The sequence below is a fragment of the Microchirus variegatus genome (genome assembly GCF_963457635.1).
Source record: "Microchirus variegatus genome assembly, chromosome: 3".
Lineage (NCBI taxonomy): Eukaryota > Metazoa > Chordata > Actinopteri > Pleuronectiformes > Soleidae > Microchirus > Microchirus variegatus.
In genome coordinates this window covers 13,431,087-13,451,714 of record NC_139804.1, presented here as the reverse complement: position 1 = coordinate 13,451,714, position 20,628 = coordinate 13,431,087, and the positions used below count along the sequence as shown (strand labels likewise).

At 39.8% G+C, this 20,628-nt stretch overlaps 2 protein-coding genes across 2 annotated transcripts; one reads left to right on the top strand and one right to left on the bottom strand.

Annotated features, from left to right (window-relative positions):
• Nucleotides 1-1,487: 1,487 nt before the first annotated feature.
• Nucleotides 1,488-14,432, bottom strand: golga1 (golgin A1; the record flags this gene model as incomplete). Its single annotated transcript, XM_083886834.1, has 23 exons — nucleotides 1,488-1,568; nucleotides 1,750-1,836; nucleotides 1,915-2,139; nucleotides 2,549-2,608; nucleotides 2,729-2,887; nucleotides 3,012-3,172; nucleotides 3,276-3,378; nucleotides 3,476-3,565; nucleotides 3,952-4,026; nucleotides 4,885-5,025; nucleotides 5,231-5,326; nucleotides 5,443-5,538; nucleotides 5,911-6,006; nucleotides 6,391-6,516; nucleotides 6,699-6,782; nucleotides 6,903-7,014; nucleotides 7,218-7,387; nucleotides 7,516-7,644; nucleotides 7,744-7,776; nucleotides 7,859-7,956; nucleotides 9,442-9,516; nucleotides 11,038-11,128; nucleotides 14,304-14,432. 23 exons carry the CDS (start codon nucleotides 14,430-14,432, stop codon nucleotides 1,488-1,490), a joined length of 2,517 nt encoding a protein of 838 aa, XP_083742960.1.
• A 3,634-nt stretch (nucleotides 14,433-18,066) lies between these two features.
• Nucleotides 18,067-19,548, top strand: LOC310924967 (meiosis-specific nuclear structural protein 1-like; the record flags this gene model as incomplete). The annotated part of the gene is made up of 1 exon (XM_083886833.1): nucleotides 18,067-19,548. One exon carries the CDS (start codon nucleotides 18,067-18,069, stop codon nucleotides 19,546-19,548), a length of 1,482 nt encoding a protein of 493 aa, XP_083742959.1.
• Nucleotides 19,549-20,628: the final 1,080 nt, after the last annotated feature.

Genomic DNA, 20,628 nt, shown 5'->3' with positions numbered 1-20,628 from the left:
TAGAGCATGTCCTTCTGGCATTAATTACATCAAATTCACTTATTACACCACGCCATTGTTATTATTATTATTATTATCATCATCATTATTATTATTATAATCCAAACAGTCAAATAGAGTCTACATCATTCATATTGTTGATTCCTAACAGTGTAGGCTTGTGGCAGCCATATTTGTTTATCCATTACTGTACAGATTGGAGACTCCTTTTACCCTGAAGAGGGCGCTCTTTCAAACAACAAGTTATTTTAGCTTATTGGTGGTTTAGGTTGGAGCCTACAGCCCACAACTAAACAGTATATGTGACAGAGGGAGTGTCTGACAGCAAGGGCCACTGGGAGGCTCAGGTCATAGTGAGAACAGTCAGTGGTCAAGCATTTAGTCATAAAGAGCTGTTGTAATTGGTTACCCTGGCTGACCATAGTGACATCAGCACATGTAAGGTCATGTTGACTGTGCAGCTGATCACGTTTACTGTACAAGGAACCTGAACCTGAAGATCCTGTTGAATACACGCTTGGTTACAATCCTTTGCTGTTAAATGTCAGGACTGATTGAGCTGTGGACACACAGAGAACCAGCTTGAGACATGGAGCTCTCGCTCTCAGTCATAAAACAGATTTTAGTCACTTAGCAAAGGTCATACTGAATAAAACCTTCATCAGCTTCAGCCAAGGATAAAAAAAAATATGTGTTTACTTAACAGCTAGACAATGTTTTATCCTCTTACGTGGCCCAGTGACTTTAGCTCAAATAGACACAGGAGCTGCTTGTCTACTGCTGTCTTGTGTCGTGAGTTTGTGTCGCTGAGATAAACCCGACCTGGGGATTTCAAACACTGAAGTCGCAAATGATAACATTTGAACTTCATGATGGAGCCGGCATGTGGGAGTAACAAAGCAGTTACCATATCCATAACATAGCACATACTGAAACTGATGCTTACCTTTTGGTAAGTGGTTGAAATATTTTTTTTTCTTGTGTGCATGCAAGCATTGTGGCAACTTGACGTGAAATGTGCCTAACGTTGGCGTCAAAATGATAAACAAGAGACTGTTCACTGCTGCTGCTAAGGACTTGATGATGTGAAACTCACACCAGGCAACATTAGTTTATCAACATACATCAAGTCAGGCTCCTTTTTCTCTCTCTGATGTAATGTTCACAGTTTTTCAACAGTTTCTCAACGGGTCACTTTTAAATTCATGTATGAATTACGCTTCATCTCTAAAACAGCAGATCGTCAAAAAGCCACTTTACCTCAACCATTGAGAAGAATATGATCATTTTTTAAAAACCAACAACTGATGACGAATATGTCTTTATCCCACAACCTGTGAACCCCCACTCTGTCCCCACACACGGAGCTCTGTGGGTAGGGGCTTTTTACAGTTTAAAGCTAGAATAGTCCTGCTCAGTGTGAAGGACATGTTCCTCATGGAGGTAAATCCTTTCTCTCTCACCACTGCAGCTCCTTCTGCTGCTCATCATCTCCACTGAGATGAGGTGCCTGAGACTGAAGGCCGGATTGTCCCTTTTGGAGAAGGCTTGGACCCAAACCAGGACATCTGCAATACAAAAAACGTCAAGTTTGAAACAGAATTACAGAGAATATCTTGGCAACGGTCACACTTCTTGTTTCCAAGCTTAAATCATGTTGGAGTCATGTGGAGAGCAAGCAACATCAGGAGCAGGAGTTCATGCTTTTCAAAACAAATTCAGTCGTGTGCATGGGAGTGAGAGACAGACCTTGTACTCCAGAGTTTGCTTCAACATGTCCTCTTCCTCACGGGTGAAGTTCAGCAGCACAGAAACAGCTCGTATGAGCTGAAACGCCTGTTAAAGGCAACACACAGAACACACATTCAAACCGGCTCTGAGACAACATCCATCAGCGAGTTCTAGAAGATTTACCTCAGCCTCTCTGGACGACATAAACTTGAGGACGACATGTTTGAGGTATTCAAAGTTGATTTCCCGTGAGTCGTTGAGGTCGGACGTGTTGGTCACTGTGGTCTTGGAAGTCGGGGGGCTCAGGGTGGACACCAACGGGGGCTCTGGATAAAACCTCTCCTGCTTTTCTGCTCGGCTTTCTGACAGCTTCTCCTTCGCTTCAGCCTCTGGTTCAGGCTTTAGCTTCTACAAATGCGCATTAACAAATATTACTATAAATGTGAGAATTAGCCAATGTTGGCTAATTCAAATGTTTAAAAAGTTATCCTATAAACAGAATAAAACATTATTCAAACCAATAAAAGATAAACATGCAGATAAAACTATTGATTTTTTAGTGCTGACAGACTCGATTATTAATGAGCCATAACTTTAAGCTTAAAATGAACTGCATGTGCCCAGTTATCTAATATTAGCTGGCATTCCACTGTAGTGCTGCTTTAACAGAGAATGATTAAAATAACTCTTTCTGAGAGGAACAATACAGTAATAATGATAAGAAATAATGTCAATAACAAACAAAAAAATAAATACAAATACAACAAAGGAAATGCAGTTGTCTCTCAAAACCATGACTTTGATTCACACGCCTTACCAATTCTTTCTGCAGTGTCCTTTTCAGTTCAGCCAGTCTCTGTTGCAGCTGCTTGATGGTCTGCAGGACAAAAGACACAAAACAAAATCATCCACGTGTGTGGACAACTGTAACTTAAACATGTGAATACTAAACAACATTAGCTGTTGTAATACATGTTTTTATTCTCAAGTATCTGACCCTGTTCTTGTCGTTGAGCTGCTGCTCCAACTCTCTGTTGACTTTCTGAATGTGGTCCAGATCGTCCACCGTCACACTCCCATTCTGATCCTCCTCACACACTGCAGGGCTCTGAAGCTGCTCTGTCAGGGTTTCTACCTCCACCTCCAGATACAAGACCTGGACACATGCACATAAAATCAACCATCATTTCATCACTGACTTTTAGCATTAGCTTCAATTTCACAAACTCAGTGGCGAGTCTAACGCCTGGTTCTGGGCGTAGCACAAGATTTTGACTGACCCGTGCCTGGCAGCTGTCTAACTGCTCTGTCTGACTGAGCAGCTCCTTCTTCAGGCTGCTCAGCTGAGCGTCTCTGTCCAGCTCCATCTGCTTAAGTTGAGCTCTCAGTTGCTCCTCCTCCTCCTGCAGCTGGACCTGCGAGGCCTGCCGACTCTGCACCTCTGTCACCAGCATTAAACAAAAACATTTAATTGATACCGTCTGACATGCAATTGTCCATTTATATCGGAGCCCCTGAAAATGGACCTATTTATACATATGTACCATTCTGTAGAGTTCTGATGCCTTCTTCTTTGAGTGCCAGCTTCTCAGTGACAGTGGACAGTTCCTGCTGTGAGCTCTGAAGGGATGTGGCCTGCTCTCCAACCTTTATCAATTTAACAATGAATACAAATGTGTTACAATCACAGTCACACACAGGATGACAAAACCCATCCATCTTGTGGGGGCTGTTGCCCACAGACCTGTTTCTGCAGCTCTTCCTTCTGCCGCCTGCTTTCTTCAAGAGCTTTGGCAATTTCTGTGCTCAGTGTCTGCCGACTGTTCAGTTCCAACTGAGAGAAAAGTGTGAAAACAGAGAGTGTGAGGACTGTGTTTTTATGCTTCACTCCCACAGCCCTGAAGGTGAAGTGATCAGCTATTTTCAGACATGAATGGATGGATGGATGGATAACAACCCCAGTAATATCTGGACTACAGTAAACTACAGTGTATGAGCAGCAGAAAATAAGATTAAAGTTACAAAGAGAAAGACTGCGTTGAATTTTGGTTTAAACACCTGGTTTTGTTTGCTCCTCTCTTTCTCTTGCCAGCTCTATAATCACGTTTCATAGCCTACATTGTTCTTTATATAATGCCTTGTAAGATTGTATGTGTATTCTTAATCATTCTTTATTAATGTTTTATGTGTATTTGGTAGTGTTTGGTGCTGTGGTTTTACCCTGCACTGCTCCAGCTCCTCCATCCTCTGCCTCAGTGTGGCATTCACATCATCACTCTGCCTCTCCACATCAGCCTATCACAACAATAGGAAAACAACAAATCATTTTGGACATGAAAAAGTTGCATGTCATGCATTTTCAGTACAGTAAATACATTTATATTTGCAATCATTGAACTGTTAATTAAAGGACACGTGTGGGGAATTTAGGCACATACACACAAGAGTGAAGGCTTTTTAAAAAAAATCATATTGGCATTTTATCCACCTGAAAACAGCATTTAGGGAGCACTGAAACAAACGCAATTATTTTAGCATATAGTAGCATATTGGACCAATATATGCTACGATTATGTTGTGATCCCACCTCTCTCTTGTTGCATATCTTGTTTTGTCATTGTCTGGTCAATTTAGTTTATCATAACTTTTCTTTCCTGGCCTTTTTGATTCTGTCTCTCTTTCGGAGTTTGTAAACATTGTAATGCGCATTTATTTGAATAAAGCATTTTTTTATTTTTTTATTTTTAAAGGAAGTTTGCTTTATGTGCATGCTCATCTTATTCTCCATTTTGTGTGTATTTCTGCAGCAGCGTTACAGCAGCACGTAGAGGCCCGGCATATGTACTACAGTGTTAGAGTTGTTTTGTGGGGGTTTTGTGTGGATGAAGACATTTCTTGGAACTGTATCCATGTGGATGAGGTCTTAGTGACATGTAGCGGTGAACATTCAGTGTGTTCACCCTTCCCTCACTTCCTTTTTTAAGTGAGCAAGAGGAAAACAACTTTCTTTAGCTATGTGTTTGTTTGTTCTTTCTGAGCGACTGTAGAATATTGGCAGTGCAACATGCTGGGCTCTGATAATCAGGCAGAAGGACTTCCTACAAGGTTTGTTTTTAAGTACATCAAAACAAGTGGAAAAAGAAAAAAACATACCAATCTGTCCTGCAGCGTCTGTTTATCCTTCTCTAACGATGTGATGCTTTCTTCCAGTCGACCAACCTTCTCCTCACTCTGCTGCTGCAGCAAACACACCTGCTGATCCAGAAAGGCTTTCTCTGCAGTCCACACTCCTTGCTGAAGAAAATCACACGTAAAACTGCATGATTAAAAATCCATTCAACTGTACTATCTTCTTCTTTCAGATTCTCCTTTTAGGGGTCGCCACTTCCTATATTAATGATGCACAGGCTATGGATTTTTATTCATATGGGTCAGGCGCTATCTGATTGCAATCTGTAATTACATTAGCATGAGCATAACTGCTGCTAAAGCTCCTCACCAGTTTATCCATGTGCTGCTGTTTCTCTGTGATCTGCTGCTCGGCACTCTTCAGCCTCTCACTACATTCCAGGACCTGCTGCTCCAGGTTAGAAAGCTGAAACACACAATAAATAACATGCATGACACTGGTTGAGGACCCTTTGTGACAGCATTGTCAATAAACAAGCAGAGGACCAGGCAAAATTGGTCAACACTGTTGCAACTGCATACTTGTGTGTCTGTTCTCTCTCTGTAGGCCCTGGAAGAGTCGTCCTTGTGTCGGAGCAGGGTCTGCAGCTCGGTGATGCTGCAGCTCATTCTGGACACCTTCACATAAGAGACATATGTTCATGAAGTATCAGATGATATAGTATAATGTTCATTGAATGGTAGGAAAGATAGGGAAACGTGATGTGTATAACTTTGAGTAATACATTGCTAATATTTAGCTCCTCTGAGGCTATGCAATGTGTAAATCAATTCATTTTGCACTGAAAAACTATCCATGCTTTCAACAATTAATATGACTCATTTCTAATTTCATATTTGACTCTCGATTAATTTCTTTATTAAATCTAGAACCTTGCTTTGTTCTAATTTTTACGTTATGGCCCCCCGACTTGGACACAGTTTGTAATTTAAACCAAGGAATAGCCACCCTGGCTAACAGTTTGGAGTTGAATGATTTCATTGGTTTACCTGTGTCTCCAGTGAGCTGACGGTATCAGCATGGTTTGTCCGAACGGTCAGAAGCTCCGCTCTGGTCTCATCTACACTTTGCTCCAGGATGGACTTCTGAAAAGCGAACAAGAACATTGACATAAACAGGTGCTCCTGCTTCTATTTCTTTGTCTACACTCAATATGATGACCAGTGAAGCTTTAAGTCAAGAATAAAAGTGATAAAAGTGACAGACTGCACTCTACATGCTCTGTGATGAGGCATGCCCAAGACTTGAGTTTCGCAGAACACAGCAGTTGTGAATCCACAAGGTTGAAAATCACAATTAAATTTATTGGCCAGAAAATGGCAGAAAATGCTGAAAAATGTTGAATGTTTTCCCCTCAAAAAAGAAAAATGATGATTCTCAAAATGTCTTGTATTGTCCACAAACCAAAATAAATCCCAAATGACTCAAACTGAAGGGGATGCGGAGAAGCACCACTGGTCTGAGCTCACCTCCTGGAGAAGCTCCTGTAGATGCTCATCCTGACTCAGGTTCCCCTGCAGTCGTCTTTCCAGAGAGGCCACTTTCTTCTGAAGGTCCGCCAATGAGCGCTCCTTCTCCTCCTTTGTCACAGCAGCCTACCAAGGTACCAAGGACGAGATGAGTTCAAGTAAGAACGCCAGATTTCCTCATCTTTAAAACTTAAGTCTCTGTTTTACAAAACAGGATTACATATAAAAGACTGACACCTGTTCTACTGTGTTATTCAACTGTAGTGTAACCTATTAGTCAAAGTCAAAGACTTGGATGTTCTTCTGACCTTTTGCTGTTGCAGTTTTAGAGCATCATGTTCAGTCTGTAAATCACGGAGGGAATTCTCTAGAGTTGACACCATACTCTGTGACTAAAAAAAGAAGATGAAATGGTTAAAAAAAAGAACACTTTTTTTTTTCTTTTCTTTTTTTAAACATTGATTAAAAGAAATGTTTTGTAAGTGTATGTGAAAGCTGTTTTCAATCCTGACCTTCTGGAAGTCTTCAGAGACCTGCTGGACGACCGATTGCAGCTCCTGACATTTCCCTTCCAGCTCATTTATCTTCCGGTCTGCCTCCTCTCTGAGCAGCAGCAGTTCCTCTCTGCACAAATCACATTAGATACACGTCGTCTCAGTGATATTCATTCACAAAATTCACCATTTACTTTCCTGAAAATAAAACGGGAAAGCTTAGCTTCAAAAACTTTAAAGGTTCATTCCAAAGTAGTATTTTTGTGTAATCAACCTCAAAGGTATTTAGAAATAGAACAAAATAATGGTGTCTTTTTTTGGTAGATGACTTACCGCTCTATTTCGAGTTCAGAGTTGAGTCTGCAGCTCTCCTCATGTTGCTGCTCTAGAGCCTGGAGTTTCCCTCGAGCCTCGGAGACCCCACGCTTTGCAGACTGGACTTCAGCCTCTTTCTTCTGGAGCGCTCGCTCCTGCTGGTTCAGTTGCTCCTCCTTCCTCAGCAACTGACAAACAAAGAAAGAATAGAGCATGCACTAACATTAGAGTCACACTTAAACTAACCTCTAACATTTTTCTATTTCATCTCAAAAAACGGAGAGAAGATCAACCAAATGACTCAACACATACACACCATGTGTTTCACTTTGGCAAGCTCCTGCTGTTGAAAACCTTCCAGCTCATCCAGGTCATCCCTTTTCTTGAAGAGAGTTAGGCTTTGCTCCATCATGTCTTGTAGTTGAGCCGACAACTCAGTCTTCTCCTACACAAACACAGCCGTTAGACATTACCCTAACAATAAATAACAAATTATATATATTATATAATATCATCACTGAAAATCAAAGATTTTAAGACGTACCTTTTCCAGAATTTCCATCTTCTCCATCCAATCCTGCAAGTGGAACCATGTTAAGACATAAGTACACAAACCACAGCTCAGCATTGAGCAACAAAACGGACAGAGTGGCATTTACCTGATCCTTCTTTTCCAGAGCTAACGTCATCCCCTCGGCCATTTTGGCTCTGCCAGCCTGGTGAGACTCGCTCTGTTCCTGGAGTTTCTTTATAGCCGCTGCAATGTCAAAGCGAAAGAAAGAACCAGAGAGTGGGGGAGAATGGGAACATGGAAACCAGATAGAAAGGTTGGTAATGCAAGCAAAAGAACTCACACAAATGTTAAACAGCACAGAGAGTGGCGCCGTTAGTAGCTGTGAAAAGTTAAGAGTCAGATTAAGAGGTGTGTTTCACTCAGAAGCGGAGAAAAGCAATGCATGGCAACTAGGGCTGGGCAGTATATATATGTATGAAATATCATGATAAGGTATCTGCAATGACATTTCCTGATATTTATGATATTGAATACATATATAGCAAATAGTTTTAACCGTTTTTATTGGTAATTTTATTGTTTCTAACAAACGTAAAAACCCTTCATTTAACATTAAAGAGCCAAAGAAACCAGGTATTACCTACAATGAAAGGTAATAACAGTAGTCTAAGTTTATTTACAGTGAATTGTCACTTTCCTCTGAGAAGCACAAACATCTCAAAAGAAGAGGAACAAGAGATTTGATGTATATATGCATCGATGTTGAATGGTAAATGTAGATAGTGATTTTATTTATTTTACCATATCGCCCAGCCCTAATGGCAACAAAGATTAAATGCTGTTTATGAAGAAAGGAAATCCACCCTGAAGACGTGAAACTGACTGGGCCTAATCTCCGACGCCCTGAAAACGTTACATTTCACAGTACAAATATGACAAACAGCAAACATCCAAATGATAATGTCAGTAATACTTGAGGATAAACCCAAGTGTTCAGTCACTTAATAAGCAAGGGAAAGGATGTATCTCTATGATAGTAAGAAGGTTCTTCATAAACTTGTCCACCGATTAGCTGTTTTGTTACGTCGTTGCAGTTCCACCATCAACTGCCTTCATTCCCAATCATGTTTTTGAGTTGTTCTGCCCAACAATTATTGATCACAAGACATATTTTGCTGCTGATTTATATACATGTGCTTGATTGTAATATTTTAATTATTATTCAACAGCATTGTAGATTGATTTTTTTTTTCAGCTGAAGCCACAACATTCAATTTCCTGCTTCTCTGATTTGTACATGCAGTCTTCCCCTAAAACAATGATACCACAATCATAATAAATACACAGTCAGATGGTTTAAACAGCTTTAAAATCATCACAAAATATTGCACAATAATTTTCTGGCCAGATTTCGAAAACCTGTATTGATCCTAAGGAGCCTCAAAAGCTCCCACTTACTGACTCTTTAGGTCAGTCAGTCTACAAATGAACTTAATTACTCATTTTTCCTCAAAGCTCAATCTACCATCAGTGCAATTGTTGGAAGGGTGGATTTTTTTTTTGTAGTTTAAAAGGCATAAATCATTACCAAAACAAGCCTCTACAGCCCATGACAGTAGCATGTAGAAGACAGAAGTCTGTTGGCAGGAGGAAGTGATTAGGATGCACTACAGCTGACAGACAGGTGACAGAGAGGAAGCTAGCTGGGAGGAAAGTAGAGGTACGTACAATCCTGATGCTTTTCTAAAGCAATTTCAAGCTTGTCCTTGGTCTTCTGCATAATTCGTAGCTGCTCAGCGTAGTCTAGTGTTGGGAGTCGGTAGGATGATGGTGTTTAAAAAGCACAAACACACATACACACACACACACACACACACACACAAACATACAAAACACAAGCAGATGACAGTAAAGACAGACAGCGAAGGGGGGGGGGGGGGCAAAAGGGGAAAAAAGTGATTGAGAAATAATGGAAGGCAAAACTACCAATGACCTGTACAAGTACTATCAATGACAATGTAAGAAAACCAGACTGGTGCAAAGGTTACATGGGAATGTGTGACCTTTAACCCATGAGCAAAAGAGAGAGGGAGCCAGGAGAAATACAGTGGATCAATGTTTTACTCATATTGCTGAAATATGAAATAAGAAAGGAGAAAAAAAATTGGCAAATGGCAATCCATGATATTTTATTACCTAAAATACCACTTTACGATCAATAAACTACATAAATGTGTATACATATTGTACGGGTGGTGTCAGCCGAGGAGGCGATCTCTAAGGCCTTATCTACACAGAACTTTACCTAAATAATCTTTTTTTTTTTCTTTGTCAAGTTTTCACACCCAGTGGGGCTATGAAATCATTGTTTCGCCCCAAAAATGACTTCAATTATATTTAGTTTGATGTGAATGATCATTGAATCCACCTCTGCCGAGCACATTCATTATTAATGTGAAATTTGAGTTGATGTGATCATCCTTTTGCATAATGGTAAGCAAGGTGAACGGAGTTGTTTGTGCATTCTATGTTTAATTTTGATTACATTCTTCGATCTCATTTTCACATTAAAGCATGAATGAGTTAAAGATTACGGGATAAGCTATAAAAAAGTGGGGAAATTATCAGGTGGCGATGTCAAAATGTCCACCCAGCTGGAGTCAGCACCCTTGTAAAACTCTGGGCAGAGATTACTGCATCATAATAATAATCAAAGCATATAGAATATAGTGTAAAATGTATAATAAAGGTAGTTAGCATATGACCAAAGCTTCAACCCTTATTAGATGATTAGAAGACGTATTTACAGATTCATATTGATTTTCATTTGGAAGATATGAAGACTTGTGTATGCGATCTGTTAGCACCAGTGAAGCTAACCGTTGAGTCTGCAGGTGCATTGGTGTTGTGACTGTCACTCAGAGGACAGTTTTGTTTGCTTGTGTCCTCAGTTGACTATATGCACGGTCACTTCCTGGTTTTCAATAATCCAGCCAGATGCAGACAACGATGCAGAGAGTATTTAGCGCCATATTATACATTTTAGTGGAGGCTGTGCATTTTAGGCCATGTTGAATCCCTCAGGGCTAACTCATCTCTAAAGATCTACTAAAAGACAATGTGGAATGTTTTAATCATAGCTCCAGAGAACATGTGGACAACCTGGTCCAGATATCCTCAAGAGTTTGCCATTAATATAACAAACACAGCAGAAGCTGTGTCCAGAGCGACTTCTGCAGACATCTGTATTCTAATATACAGTTCCTGAAGAATGTCTGGACTTCAGTGCATGTCTAAAAGCAGCTTCAGTCCAACAGGTCCTACCTGAAAGCTTGGCCTCCAGCTTCCGGATCTGATCATTCCTTCTGAGGAGCAGATTGGGCAGGTCATCCCTGGAGCTGCTGCCATCAGATGCCTGAAGAAACACAGAGCATTAGGTATCACTTCATTCTGCAGGTTAAAGTTATCATTCAGATTTCTTTGCAATTTCAAGAGTTTAGATTTTAACAATCAAGATTTCAAGACTGGTGTGTTTGGATGAGTCACTGACTAAAAACAAAAATGTTATTGTTATTTGTTATGGCAAATAAACAGAATGTATCTAAATTCATTGGTCAAGCATAACATTCAACCACAAAAACATGTTTTCCCATTCAGGAATGAAAGTAAATAACTATAATGTGACTTTTGACAAAAATAATCATGTGCTTGACTTTATTTTTATTTTTTGTAAAACAGTAAATTTGAAAATCCATGGATAACAATATACATATATATATATATATATACATATATATATATATATATGTGCAATATTTTAGCATTAAAAATAGGCAGCTGTGGCATAAACCTTACATTGGGTGGTGGTCAAATAAGTTTGTTAAGCACTATACATATGGTATACCAATATTACAGAAGTGCACCAAAAATTGAGAAAGAGACTTTGAGCATGCTGTGTACAAACCTTTTTAAAATAAAGCTTTATTATAATAAGTCTCCATTACAACGTATACAATCATAGAAGCAGTGGCAGAGTGGACGACTAAGAAAAGCAAATAAAAGCTGTCATAAAGCAAATAGACCAAACAAACTCCAAACACAAGAGGAAGACGACAAAGATAGTGACACGGAATCTAAGTGCAAGAGAGGCGGGACTGTGACATCATAGGGTGGTGATTTGAGGTTTTCCCCACTCTGAGACCCTGTTATGTGTGGATAGAAAGCCAATATTATATATTTTAAAAAGCAAAATATTGAACTTGTTTTCGTGTGTACAGCCTCTAAGACACAAAGACTTGCTGCCATTAAAATCATGGCTGCCATTTTGTAATTTGAGTCATAATTGGTTCCCCATCTTTAAAAAGTGGGTTCCTGTATAGAAAGTTTGGGAAACGCTGTTTTAGATGAGAGAAACACATCACTGTCAATGGTATTTGCTAAAGTACAGCTAAAGGACTGGATAGATGGAGAAAAAGAAATATGGTGTCAGTGCCATGTCAACATGCGGAGTAAACTGTGGAAACCACATGATTCTTTTTATTGTGTCACAAAAAGTGGGTTCAGTATTCAAAGCTCTCTTCACATTTTTCCACATTTATTGTTTTGAAATTGTGAATTTTGAATGGATGAACCTGCTCCCAAAAAGGAACATCCAGTGCATCCAGTGAAAGTATGAAATGTTTCAGTTTTTTTCATATTTATTATCTAAAAAAAAACAAGATTTGACATTCTGAATGCGTTATTAAGGATAAACTTACATTTCTATTATTTCATTTACAGCACAAAAAAAGTGAAGGGCTGTCAAGGGCGGTGAATACTTGCTGAAGTCACCGTATCAGATGGCAACATTGCCACTTGGCAAATTCACTAAATAATTTAGCCAAGTGCAACAGAGACTGCTTCACAGCCTCAGGAGTCTGGCTTCCCTGTGTGAGATATGATACCATCTTTGTTAACACCAGTTAGCAGTGCTTTTCAACTGATATGGATTTCCTTTACACACAATAAGAGTAGTTCTTCTCTGGAAAAACAAGATTACCACAGATTATCACAACCTCCTGAATCAAACCGTCAGTAAATGTCCATGTACAGTATCAATAAGGAAAAACTAAACCACCTCTCCTGAAGCTAACTCAGCACAATAACTGATTTTGAAAAATGCCTGAAAAAGTGGATTTAGAGCAGAGTGAGGCAGAGGAAGGGGGAGGGAGAGCGGGGAGCAGTGCAGGGGGCACGGTCTGGTCATGACATCTGATACCAAGTTGCAGATATGTGAGGTGCAGTGAGTCAAGCCTTCAAATCACTCAATTCATTTATTATTATTCCTCTTTGATTGGCAATAACTGATGCTTGAACAAGGGCACTTTCCCAACAGTGAGTAACACATCTGGGCTATGAGCAGTGACTACAAAGAGACAACATCATTGCTATCCTATATTCATACCAATCACAGCCAAGTCCTGCTACAAATAGCTTCCCAACTGATTTCAAAAGGTTTCAATCACAGTGCCGAGCTCAGACTGCATTACAAGAAAATCCCTTGATAACTTAATAAAAGTTTTTTCATTACTGTTGAAAGTGAATACCCATTGAAACCACTGTATGAAGAAAATACTGAAGCATTTCAAGATGCAACCAAATGACCCTCACTTCCTGCCTTTTTATTTAAAAATAATCTGCAGAGGGAAACACCTCGCTTTCAGTCTGAGTTTGTTTTGCTTATTTTTCTATGAAGGGCAATATAATGCGGAGAATCTTTACCTTTGACAGTGATGCAGAACAGTGAGCTGGTCCCTGGAGCTCCTTTATACTGGAGGGAGGCAGTAAAAGGCTCTTACGTAGCCACAGAGGGGTTTACTAATGCAGCTGGACCCCAGTCCATCAGCATCATCTCTAACATTACCATTATGCCCACAAAGCAAAGGCAGACAAAGCAGCAACAATAATTGAAAAAAGTGCTTTGTGTTCACCATGAACACAAATCGTTCTGTGTTCATTTTCAAATGAACTCAACGCAGTGGCCAAAAGCAGGTACATCTTACATATACTCAGTGTTCTCAATCACCGTTCTGAATTTTTATCCACACTGAACCAGTGTTTGCCAGCATTATTTTTGGAGAACGGGTCCCAGAGTGGGAAATCTCGAAACACCACCCTAGTGTTTCAACTCTCTCGTCTTCTTCTTTATGTGTTTGGAGATTGTTTGATTTATTTTGCTGTATGATAACTTTTTTCTTTTGTCACACTGGCTTGTTTTATTCGCTCTCTGTTTCTGTAATATAGATTATGTAGAGTTGTTCTGACATCACTCTGACCAATCACTGGCCGGCAGTCTGGCGACGTCACACATAGTACCAACTCAGCTCAATTGCCAGAGTAGGTACTAAATAAAAGTACCTGGTACCAGGTACTATGCTAGCGGAAACACAACTTAACTGTGCTGTACCAAGGCGAGCCGGTGTTATACTATATACTGTTATAGTGAGTACAAAAACATTACTAAAATGCACCATTCAAAAATGGTTATGGCAAAGCAGCTGAAAAACAACATGCAAACATTAGGCTTCTAAAGACTTCACAGAGTCACTCACAAAGTCATCGCCTGAGTCTGCTCCCACTGAGGTGATGGATTCCTTGCTGATGGTGCGTGGTATACGGACGCCACTCCGAGGAGCAGTGGCTGCTTCCTCTGCAAGCTTCTTTTTCAGCTTGGCAAACATGTCTCGTCTTTCAGTGTTTATTTTCCAGTGCAAAGCACAGTGTGGAGTGTGGAGTGTGGAGTAAGTGGCTTCACTCGATGCATGGAGTTTACGGCTCCTTGTTCTGGGGACTGAGACAGAGCCTTGTCCGTGTGTCCCACTCAGAAGAATTCAATGCTGGTGATTCCATCATGCCACATCTACATGAAGACAAGAAGTGCTCATTAAAATGTCAACGGTGAAAACAAAAAAGAAAGTGCATGCTTTGACAACAGGCATTTTAGCTGTCTGTCTCCCACATTTTGGGTTTAAAGCCTGACAATGTTCAATGAGTGTCTTTCAGTGAAAAGAAAGACACTTCTCAACTAGAAAGAGTGGAAAACCCAGTTTTTCTCTGAAAGGAGAAGTGGCTGGAAGATCATTTAGATTAGGAGCCAGCTTGCTAAAAGATGCTGGTAGTGGTGTGTGTTCATTTTATACAGTTTGTAATCATGCCACCTGTGATTATATTGCTGCAAAGCTTAACGGCATGACAAACATTTTACCACTACTTCTTTACTGCATGAAATAGCAGATACTACTCGATCCCAACCATCCTCCATTTTGTGTGTGTCAATATCTATCGTTTGAGTGCTTCCAACCATATAAAGACACGTATGTGTATGCACAAACATGTGTATACATACATGTACACTACCGTTCAAAAGTTTGGGGTCACTTAGAAATGTACTTATCTGTGAAGGAAAAGCAGTTTTCCATTAAAAGTGTGACTTCTAATGGAAAACACACAAAAAAAATCGTACAGGTGGCCCCAAACTTTTTACATACGCATATACACACATGCACATAAATATTTTTTCCTTGTGTCCTGCTCTGAAATAGAATAGAATGCCCTTTGTCGTCATTATACAGTGTACCAATCATTTAGTATCTTCTGTGACAGTTAGTATATTAAAATTACTTATACTAAAAACGTTTTAAGTCCAAGTCTAAATGTATACATATCAAAATAATTTTTAAAAAAGTAAACAATGGTACAATCTGAACACTAAATAGATTACTTTCTAAAGAGGAATAGAAGTGGTGAGGAATGCAGTGGTGATTTACTCTATCTGTAAAATTACCATAATATTAGCATCCTCATATTGCAGCCAATATCGATATAGTGCTAATCAGTCATATCAGGGCATCCTTATCTCCAAAAGTCAGACTAATGTAAAGAGTGAATGTGACATTGAATGACGACAAATTTCTGGTGATTTAGTTACTGACAAGTGTCTACCTACTCTGTGAGCAACTTCAGCAAAAATTCCTATCTTTAAAAAATGACATAAACAAAATCTAAGCTTGTCAAACTAGTAGATCACTACAGAATAACCGAAAACTGTCAATACATATAATGCTACTGTAATACAAACTGCACAAATTGCTACAGGACATGTGCTGAACAAACAGTTATCTACTCATCAGAAACGACTGACGTGGAGAAGAGAAACAGACATTAAAATGGATTCTTGATCGCTGAGTGTGATTCTATTGTTGTATTAGCAGAGTATCACAACTGATAACTGTCATTGGCTCATGTGTTTGTACGTCAGCCGCAAACTACAGCTATTTCAGTGCTGACGCCATTAATTAGTGTACTATGGCATTGTCGGGCAGTGTTTTGACAGACAACTGGCTAGCTAACTCCTGTAGCCACAACAATGAGAGTTAACGTTCCACCACCACCGGCTAAACATTAGCTGACGCTAGCTTGTTCGTTCCCAGGAGTAGTCTTTTTCTTACCATATTAACTTCGAACAATATCAGTCCGGGGGATGTCCTCCATTTTACTCAGAATACACTCCAGGAACTCCTACTATGGTGACTCGTTGGTGGTACTTTCTGGTTTGACAAGGTAGCTGCTGTCACTGATGCTACTGCTACTGCTAGTCTGTGAGCTACACGTAATCACCTCAACACAGATGACTGACGACGTCACGGCTACTGTGGCTCTGCTCTGAAGCAGCATGCGACGCCTGCAGGTCAGAGAAGGAACAACAGTTGTCTCACATACGCGAACCATTCATTGTGAGGGCCACTCCAGTTGAAAAATTGCTAGAATTTACATTTTGCACTGTTGAAATGTTCTAAGTAGTGCCTCAAAATGCAAAAAGAAGAAATGGGTTTGAGTAAGCAATTTATTGCAAACAACCATTAAACTGAAATAGGCTGTTCATCAGCTGATCAAAAGTTTAAGACCACATCTAAAAAAACAAACAAAAACAAAAAAAGGACTCCCGTTGAAAAACCCAGTCATTACTATGATGCGCCGATTGTAAAGTTGCGCATGCTAAAATAAACAGCAACTTTTTGCCACATTTAGCAAATAAACATGTTTAAAAACATGTGAACTTTTTTAATGTTAGTTTTGACCAGATGTACAGCAATATGTGTGAATTTTGTGATATTTACTTCTCTTGTGAAAATATAATTCCAATGTTTAATCTGAATAAAAAAATCTAAATCTTAATGTTAAATGTTAAATATAAATGTTAAATATAAATATAAATATAAATATAAATATAAATATAAATATAAATATAAATATAAATGTAAATCTAAATGTTAAATATAAATGCTAAATATAAATCTACATTTTAAATCTAAATATAAAAATCTACATGTTAAATCTAAATATAAATCTAAATGTCAAAATTTAAATGTTTCGTTTGAGACTAAATGTTTAGCTAATATGCAAATTCACACTGCCGGTAACCGGATGTACCAAAATAAAAGCTCAAGGAGGTCAGGCTGTATTTATAAAATCAAATAACGAATTAAAACCACCCTAGCGGGGAAATAAACTTAAAGCATACTATCTAAACTTTTAAATTATATTTTCACAAGGGTTAGGGTTTCAAGAGAAGTAAATATCACAAAATTCACATATATTGCTGTAAATCTGGTCAAAACTAACATAAAAAAAATCAAGTTTTTTATACATGTTTTTTTGCTAAATGTGGCAAAAAGATGCCGTTTATTTTAGCATGCTTAACTTTACAATCGGCACAACCTGAAGCTCCATTGTTCCATTAAAGGAAAAGAAAAAAACCCATGATGGCGCCCCCTCCACTGTGCCATGTAGAAAACATCTCCGGTGGGATCTCCTTGTCATGCCAGTATCAGCCCAGACCCAAGAAAGACGGATGGATGAGCACAGAAATGTGAGTGAGCTGATGAACTTTCTTGGCATGGTCAAACATCTGGGCAATATCGCTTGAATAAACATCACGTTAATCCACAGTCGAGAAAAAAGTTTTTTTTAATTGAAAATTGAAACCCCATTCTATTCCCCATCTTTCCCTTCATTTAACATTGTAACTATCTTCCATAAAACAACTGAAGAAGAACAGTGTGTGGACGATGACTCAGCACTGACACAAATTCCAAAGATGCATGGCATGAAAGGAAAGTGACAGGACACTTTCCTTTCATGATGTCCATCAGTCTATATCTGTCCTTTTAAAGGCTATATCAGGATTTAGCAGTCATGATACTTTACTAAAGCACATCGCCGTAAAACACCAAAGAAGCAACGTGGGTTGTGGCTTAAACGGCTCACAGGAGTCCCAAATGAGCAAAAGAGGTACGAGGGATAATCACAGTCAAGATGAAACGTAACTGGAACTACAATGAGCAGAGCAGTTTCTGGAGTCAACCCCAGAGTGAGGACCTGACGAGGCAGCAGGAGGTCAAGCGTTTGGAACGCAACCGGCTGCTGCTGGAGTATGATGAGGAGGAGGAAACCTGGGAGAAGAGGAGACATTTTCGCCAGAGACGGGCTGAGCAGAGGGAGCATGAAAGGGTGAGCACGCTCCTGAAGGCAGAGGAGGACAGAAGGAACAGGGAGAAGCAACGCGAGCAAGATGAGAGGATGGCTAAAGCCATCGCCCGCATTGAGCTTGATAAGCAAGGAAAGGAGAAAAGGAGGCAACAAATCCGAGAGAACACCCTGGAGCTTCGAGATTTGAAGTCAAAACTGTTGGCTGCCTATTGTAACAAGGGGAGAGCTGAGCAGATGGTTGAGAGGGAAAACATGAGGTGTGAAGAGCAGTGTGAGGTGGCAGAGTTAGGACTAAAAATGCTGGACGAAAAACAACGACAAGAAATGGAGGAGCAGAAACTAGAGCAGAAACGCCAGGAGGAGCGGGACGAGTATCTCCAAATGCTGAAACAGCAGTTTGTGGAGAAGGATCACACGAGACAGCAGGCATATGAGGAGTTTCTCAAAGAGAAGCAACAGGTGGACGACATAGTGAGGAAGATTTACGAGGAGTTTGAGATGGAGAGGAAGCAGAGACTGGAGAGGGTCAGAGCCACTCAGCAGGAAATCGAGAAATTCGAGAGGCAGCGTGAAGAGTGGAAACTCGTCGAGAAAGAGAGGATAGCCGCTGAGAACCGACGCATCTTAGAGTTTGTGGAGCAGAAGAAGGTCATGGAGGAGGACAGACTGGCTAAGGACAGAGAGAAGGGTGAAGCCAAAGACCAGGCCTACCAATCCCTCTGTAGGAGGATGGAAGAGGAGACGCAACAGCGTGAGGAGATGGAGCAACTCATGGAGGAAATTTACCTGGAGGAGAAAGAGGAAGCTTACAGGCAGAGGGAAATTAAAGAAATGGAGAAGAAAATGAGGCAGAGGCTAATGCTTCAGCAGGCCTGCAAGGAACTGACAGCTCTCAAAGAGTTGGAGAGGAAGGCACAGAAACAAGAAGAAGAGGCCTTCAGGAAGATGATGATGGACAAATTTGCAGAGGACGATCGGCTTGAGCAGATGAACGCCCAGAGAAGACGCATGAAGGAACTCGAGCATAAACACGCAGTGGGAAGACTGGTGGAGGACAGGAGAAGGCAGCGTCAGGCTGAAAGGGAGGCGGAGGCCAAAGAGGAGGAGATGGAGGAGGAGAAGGAGGCAGACCTTAGACGTATGATTGAAGAAGAGAGACAGAAGCTCCTTAAAAGCCACATTACGAAGCTGTTAGGATACCTACCAAAGGGCTTGATCCGTGAAACTGACTTGGAGCACTTTGACAAAGACTTTATAAACAATCTCAAATCAAAACAGGATGATGATATCTTCTTTGTGGACAGCTAGAACACTATTAAACAGGACATTAACAACAATCAATAAAGGATTTGAGTACTAATAACATACACTTATATGGTCCTCTGCATCTGATTTCTCTGTTGAAAAATTCAATTTTGCAAAGTCATACATGACAAAGCAGTCCAGAAATACTGGGGTATGTGAGCGGAGTTAAGGAATATTGAGTGCATAGAACGCAAACAAATAAAAAAATATATAATAATGATGAGTATTAGAGTCACCTTATCACTTGCTCCATCTTAATCTAATTTGGTCTTAATCTAATTCTAATTTTAACGTTGGTGATAATGGTGTTGCTTCAAGAGCTCAATATTTTCTCAGCTAAACGTTTGAGAACCATGACTCTGTAGTATGGAACATTACTGATAAAATCACTTCTATAAAGTACATGAATAAAATAACACAATCTTCTGGTTCGAAAAGTGAAAATTAGTACATAAGTACCCCAAGTAGCCCCAAGGGGGAGACTCCAGTGGTTGCAAAGAGAACGCTGTTTGAATGGAAGTCTATGGGGAAATAATACTCTTCTCACTTGATTTATAACATAAATGTTTTCCTGAGGTATTAATGATCTCAATCGCTAGTACATATTTCAATTTTGTAAATAATGGTCCCATTTACAGGAAAATGGACTATAGAATGTATGATTGGATATCAGTATGATTGACAGCTAGTACACAATAGGACTTGTTGCAGGTGATGTCTCTGAACTTTGGGTCTAAAAACTTCTTTTGAACATCAATTCAATTCAATTCAATTTTATTTGTATAGTTCCAAATCATACCATAGATTATCTCAAGGCACAGTGCATAGACAACATCATGGAGAGCAGAGAAACGCAACAATTCACACTAGGCATCAGTGGAGAGAAAAAACTCTCGTTTAACAGAAGAAGAATTCTCTGATAGAACCAGACTCAAAGATGTGCAGCCATCTGCCTTGACAGGTTGGGGTGAAAGGAAAAATGAGGGACAGATAGGGGGGAGAAAGGACAAGAGGGAGGTGAGGTAGAGACAGAATTGTTGATAACAATTATGCTGATATCAACTTTTAATTATAGTATAATAA